At 34.1% G+C, this 7,217-nt stretch overlaps 1 protein-coding gene across 1 annotated transcript; it reads right to left on the minus strand.

The window, feature by feature from the left end:
- Nucleotides 1-761: 761 nt before the first annotated feature.
- LOC109339201 (probable WRKY transcription factor 4) lies at nucleotides 762-4,779 on the minus strand. Its single transcript, XM_019576614.1, has 4 exons — nucleotides 4,148-4,779; nucleotides 1,846-2,540; nucleotides 1,605-1,763; nucleotides 762-1,394 (listed from the first exon to the last, which is right to left on the minus strand). Exons 1-4 carry the CDS (start codon nucleotides 4,568-4,570, stop codon nucleotides 1,115-1,117), a joined length of 1,557 nt encoding a protein of 518 aa, XP_019432159.1. The 5' UTR covers nucleotides 4,571-4,779; the 3' UTR covers nucleotides 762-1,114.
- Between the last annotated feature and the right edge of the window lie 2,438 nt (nucleotides 4,780-7,217).

Genomic DNA, 7,217 nt, shown 5'->3' on the forward strand with positions numbered 1-7,217 from the left:
ATTCCTGGCCTTTTAAGGTGTAATTTCTTCTCAATTTAATGAGTAGCCCTTGTATTTGTACTCAATTCATAATACATTGTTTACTTTTTCTGATAAAAATAAATTGCAACTTTAATATGAGCTCTTTATTCAGACAAACAAGGGATGGAACCCTGAATGCAGCTGCAGATAAGATGAACATTCAGAGATTCACTGTAAACCCGGATGTCTTTAAGAAACTGATAAAAATGCTTAAAAAAATAAATGCACGTGGCTTGGAATACGGCAAGAGCATTTGTCATGCCAAATGACATCACTGAAAATTTGTAATGCCCTTGAGAAGTTCTGAATGTCTTCTAGATATTTCTTAATTTGGTGATAGCATGTCCTTAACTAGAGCATTTCATCAATTGTTGGGCTCTATAGTAAATTCAATATCTTCCATGATCTATCCATTTCTTATCTAGGTGGAGTGGTCTAGTTTCCCTTGACATTTCTTGAAAGATTTTTTTGTTTACACTTGATAATGTTGTAATTTCATGTAGTTTTGATGGATTTCTGTATGATGATAGTTCTTTTTGTTCGTGAAAAACTTCTGGAAATTAGTCCATTGGGTGAAGTATGGTTGCTAGAATAGGTAGTTTTTAAGGAAAATCGTGTCAGAGAAGGAATTTAATGGTGAAATTCCCTGCATTAACTGGCTGGTTATGCCACCAAAATTCCGTTTATAGTTTCCTAATTCCTTGTAGCCAGTCTGGCTCACACGCAGACCTAGAATCATCTCAATGCCCTCAATTCTTAAAGTAGATAATTCCCTTCCGAAGGTAATGAATTACATGATCAAACAATGAACATGATTAAACAACATAACTTTCATATTGTAAATGTACATAGAAGGCACAAATGGTATAGCAGCCATCCAAAACCGATGTTCACTCCTCAAACGTTACTATTTCCTCTCGTTCATCGACAGCACAAATGGTACTATTCTACTTTTTGTGTATATAAGGAACTGGTATGATAGGCCAACTTTGGCCTCACACTCCAAAGAATACATTGAACCTCAAATTAATGTGACACATGCTTCATATCTGGTGGCATGTTCTTGTATTATACCTGTTGTTCCAGCCTTAAACTAAGTTATCTGCTCTTCCTTCAGCCTTAACCGTGCTACGGGCTGCTCCTCATTGCCACCAACTCCTCTGCTGCTGAAACTATGCTTTTGGGGTATGGCATTTTGTCGTTTTAACTGTGAAGAACTATTGTTGGCCATAGTGTGGCTGTTGGTCTTAGCTGCTGGCACATCGTGATTATGTTTTCCCTCATATGTTGTTATGACAGCTTTAGGATCCGTTGAAGCCCTCTCAACATGCTTCCGAACACCACAACCTGGGGTTGTGCATTTGTAATAGCTCCTACATATTATAGAAGCATGCATCACTATCGACAAACCTAGAGTGACAAGGTAAAAAGAATAGAAACATGGATCCAAAATCTATGCATTATAGAGCATACATATTATATGAAGTAACATAATCTGATTTTTGATGGATAATTCATCACTTTTTTGGGGACCAAATATTTTCATCAGTGTGTGTGTGGTGGTGAGGGGGGGACAATATTACCTTGGGTAAGGGTTGCCTTTGACAACTTTCTGCCCATATTTTCGCCATCTGTATCCATCATCTAAAAGATCCACTTCACTTGTTGTTTGCACAATGATTCTAGGCTCTGTGACAGTCCTATGTGAAGAGGCTGGGTCTGGGAGGCTGACTTCTGTGTTTCTGCATAATCATAATACTTCTATTATAATATAGAGAAACTATTACTCCAGCATGAACATGATTTTATGAACTAAACCTTTACCTCCTCTTGGGATCAGGTTCATCATTTCTCTCATCTACTTCAGTTTCATGATCACCTACTTCCTCGCTGTCACTTGTTCCCGATACACGTTCAGCTGTAGCCTGACTTGATTCTGGATCCATCTTAGACATTGAGTGAGAAATTGTCCCTTCTTCCAATCTATTTAAACTTCCACTTTGAAATTGATAAGCTGCATCATGATTCCCTTGCACATTTGACTTTACATTTGAAGATAAGGTATCTATTGTGAGCTTGTTGGGATGAGGACGTTGATGATTATGCTCTCCTTTATAAATAATTGCAGTCACATGACCTTCAAAAGAGCGTTCGACCTTTTTCTTGACCGGACAATTTGGATGCGTGCACTTATAGTAACTTCGAGGGAACTCACTGCCTTTTACCTGTTTCTGCCCATACTTCCTCCAGTTGTAGCCATCGTCGTTAGGCTTATCACCATTCACAGAAGAAGACTGCGATCTTTGTTCAGAGTGAGAATAATCAACAGGTTCTGTACTTGCTGCCCTAGAGTCCGGCGTTAACAGCAGCATCAACGGTTGTGTAGCACTGGAAGTAACTGCGGGTGATAATGATACGGAGGATGAATGTTCATCTTGGATTTGCACATTTGAGTGGGCCTGCACAGCTTGAGATGTCACCTGTGCTAGGGCTTGCTGGTGTGTCAATCCAAAGTTACCCTACATGGAATGGTTTTCAACTCAGATTTTCAGGAGAACTATGAAAGGAATTCACTTAAATTCTTGGTAATAATGTTGTCCTGATAGAAAAGTTATGGCTGTCTTTTTCTGCATCACTAAATATAATGCCAGATAGCTGATATAATCCAACAAGTATCCTTTTATATTGTGTTATTCAAAACATCATTAGAATAAGTGTATATCACATCTATCCTTATCTTATATAAAGAAGGTTGAGCTTTTTAGTTCTCAATTGAATGTGGGAATACAAGTTTATATTGTATGTGGGATATATGAATAATCATTGCTAGTTCTTAACAACCCTGATAAATTATCTTCTACCTATGCCAATATCCTTTGGTGTTGTTTCAACAGAATAGTTAGATATTGACATATGGTCGTTGGTCTCTAACTAATTCGGCGTTAGGTATGGATGATTGATCATACAACAATAACCAAGTCTTAGTCCAACCAGGTAGGGTTGCGGATGATTGATTACGCAATAGAAAAAACTTCTTTTTCTTAGAACCAAATATTATCACAAGGATCAGTATTACTTATACTCAGGGAAGAGAACAAAAACTCTTCTCGTTTACATCTGGGAAAACAAACATGTGAATGACCTTAGATGTAATAAATCTGCTGATCAGTAAGTGATTTTTCAATCAAATGTGAAGTGACTGTGTATTATTTTAGACTCCAAAATGAAACTTGAATATGTACTTTTCTTCTACTCTTGACTATGCTTTTTACAATTGGAGAAGTCAACTTATACTAATAAAGATGTCAAAGATCCATGGTTCTGTATTACTATTCATTTTTAGCTCTGATTTTTTGTACTCATTGTTTCATACTAAGAGATGGTAGAAGTAATTCAGCTCTGATTTTGGTAAGTTTCAAAGCTAAATGAATATACCCTTCATGTGGCAGATACAAAGAAATTCTACCTATTTTAGTAATTTCCACCATAATGAATATCCTAAAAAATCCCATGGCTCTATGTAAACAGAAAGAATCAAATCTCTATGTAAACAGAAAGAATGAAATTTAAGGACATCGTATACAATTGAGTTTCATAGTTATAAATAAAAACTCTTTCTCTGAGAATCTCCTTAACTAGGATCTTCTCTCCCAAGTCAAACCCTCAAATATCTGGAAGCTAAATTTGACATTTAATGCCAATAACTCAACCACTAAGCATTAATGTGTTTGTCTAAATATAGAAAATGGAGAATGAGGATAAAAATTACTAGAATAGCCTGTGTGATTATAGATTGTACTTTACATGGATACCAAATTCTCTCTGACACTTGTCTACCTCAACATGTTGGGTATACTATATAGGATTCATTACTGTAATAATAATATAAAAAATGACAAACTACTTAAATGAATTAAGTACCCATACTCATGCCGAATGTTTGGTAACAATGGTTAGACTAAGTAAAGGTGGGATTTTCAAGACTTGAGAAATATCCCTCCAAATACAACAAAATAGGAAACAAAACAAAACATTGCTTTATGTTCCCTATATATATCTAAATTACAAGAAATGATATGAAAGATAGAAACTTAGAAAGAAAGAATCATTTGAAGGGAATAAATACCTGAGGAGGTGAAAACAAGAAGGTAGGTGAATCAAGCAAGCCAACAGAGCTGAACCCAGGTGGCACCATGAACAAGGGTGATGATAACTGTGTATTATTATTATTATTATTATTATTATTATTATTATTATGTTCGAATGCACCACCGCCACCACCACCTTCACCGGAATATCGGTTGTGATCCACCGGAGACATGGCACCGGCGAGGAGCTGAGAAAAAGACTTACACTCCTCATTGTTATCAGCAAAGAAACTTGAAACAAGAGTCATGGGACCAGGGCTAAAGGCAAAGGGACTAAAACCACCATTGAAAAGGGTATCCATGGAAGCACGTGGAGGGAGAGTTATGGTGGGTCGCCGTGAGGGACCACCCTTCTCCGCCGTGGAGGGTGGTGGTTGCTGCTCCCCATTTCCACCTACCATTTAGTTTTGATTGAAGCAAAATGAAAAAAAGACTCAAACTTTATTTGTGTTTTCTGTTGTCAGTGTATAAAGTTTTTTTCTCTGTCTTGAAAACTGAAAAGTGTTGAACTTTTTTTGTGGGATACGATGGTTTGTTTGTGTGGTTTTAGGTGTCGGATCTACACTCTCTCAGTTTCAGCAAAAAGTCTACGCCCTCACATACAGGCAAAATCTTCTGCAGCTTCCAATTTTCTCCAATTTATTATAAAGCATTTTATACGTTGCATACAAGTAAGTGCTACAAAATAAAAAATAAAAAAAGATAATATATTATGATTTTTTTATTTTTTTATTTATTATATAATTATACTTTTATTATTAAAAGGGAGAAAGAAGAATTTTTTCTCCAGAAGATTATCATTATGCCTAATTTTAATATGAAGTAACTAAAAAATTGAAGGAAACTAAAGTAACATATGTTTGATGAAGAATTAGTCCCACATATTTATAATTGTTTCGGTTCAGACAAGATTGCCTCCAGTCTGATGATATATGTGGGAAACCCAAAAAACTACATTTGTCTCTATAATTCAGTTACAAGGAAACTATATGAGATTAAGGATACTCCAAGTTAAATGTAAAAAAACTCTATTTCAAATTACTTGGAAATAGAAGCAAAAGTAGTATATACTCTTTCATTGTGTGCAAAACCACATGACATTTACCATTATATTGCTGTCTTTATAAATCATATTTTTTTCACCATGGAAAGATAAATAGTTGATTTTAATTTTAGACACACACGTATATAATTGAATAAAGGAGGTCAACTTAGCATGACACTAATTTCTTTAAAATATGACATGATATTTAAAGCTGTTAATATTATTTTTTGCCTACATGGAATGGTGAGTACAATTTCCTTATCACTTTACCTGTGAAAATCTAATAAATGAAATGTGTTAAATATAAAGATGTTCCATCATTAAAATCTGAAATTATGAATCATGGCTGCTAAAAGATTAGAATATGAAAACTAAGTTCTGATTTTTTTTGTATATGGTGGGGTCATGCAATGGGATCAGTTAGTTGTGATCAAACCCATATGAATTGTCAAAATTGACCCCGGTGACTTTGAAATTATTTGAGTTTAGTAGTGGTGCACCAATCATGTGTGGGTAACGTCGTGGTGGCTAGAAAAAGATGTGCCAAAAAAATGTTTTTTAACTTTCAAGTATTTTTGTGTTTGTGTATAACTCTTGTCATTGAAGTCACAAACTCACCAAAATACATTATGTATGGATGGTATTTTAGGCATCTTTGGTTGGACAACTGAACTATATTTTTATTGTCTAGAATTGTAGAATTGTAGGTACATGTTATAAATTTATAATTTCTAATTAAGATAGACATCATATATTTGATATAATGATATCAGTTATTTATTTTCGGGATTACATTATAAGTTGTCTAATTACTAGCACCCCTTAGATTTCTAAGAGTTGATAACGGATATAGGTTTAATGAGTGGATACTCATCAGGTTAACCCATAAGGGGATAATGAGAATCCTATAAGTTAACGCATAAGGAAGGTTATGTCCCCAACACCAAATCAAATTCAGTTTTCTCATCTCCCTATCAGAGTGAAAACGCAAGTCCCAAGAGGAATCAGAGATTTGGTTGAGGAATGTCATCATACCACAAAACCTCTTTCAGAAACGTAGATCAAATGAGCACATCCAGGAACATGGATTCAGGTATGACACTGCGCACCCTTTGTTTCATATATGTGTGTGAGAATCATGAGATTCAAGATCCTAGGATTGGTATTTCACCAATCATAAGGAATTCCCAACAAATGGTATCAGAGCATATGTTCTGAATTTTTTATGATTCTTCATTAAGAGTGTTTTCCCAAATCTTGTATGAACCCTAATTTTAATTTGGAGATTATTGAATTATGCTTCCGCTGTTATGTTATAAAGAATTGAGATTTCGTGTGCAATGTTGAATATGTGTTAAATATTATTTTGATTCTATTTGTGGTCACCGTATAAGAAAGAACTTACATAAACAATGATGTTCAAGTATAAAATTTAACACAGATATATGTTCCGTTCCATTATGTTGATGGGATTCAAGATCACTTGTTTATGCTTCTGATTCAAGATATGAGACTTGTATGTGCAACATAATTGCCATAATTTGTTTTTATTTGCGTGATTACATTATCACGTTAGATGCTTATAAAGACAATGGATTATGGAGAATTACTATTTACTGAATAAAGTGATTTGCATTGCTTATGTATTGTTTTTGTAATTATTGTACATATTCAATTTATTATGCAATTTTGATTTGATTTGATATTGACGTTTTGCAATATATAAATATATTCAACTTCTGCCATATATTTTTTTTTTGTTGCCTGACATATATAGATATATGAATTGCATTGAAATATGTTTTAAAATATGCATGAGCATATTTGTTTTGGAATTTCGATAATACTTTGTATTGATTAAGATTGCATTTTTTTATGCGTTGATATATATGTAATATATATTTTTTGATTTGGAATTATATTATGGGATTAGATTTGATAATTATAAAAGATATCAAATCTGGAAGTTTTAATTCCAAGATTATATTTTTTGTAATGGACCG

This window comes from Lupinus angustifolius, unplaced genomic scaffold (assembly GCF_001865875.1).
Source record: "Lupinus angustifolius cultivar Tanjil unplaced genomic scaffold, LupAngTanjil_v1.0 Scaffold_60_129, whole genome shotgun sequence".
In the NCBI taxonomy this organism is placed as follows: Eukaryota; Viridiplantae; Streptophyta; class Magnoliopsida; order Fabales; family Fabaceae; genus Lupinus; species Lupinus angustifolius.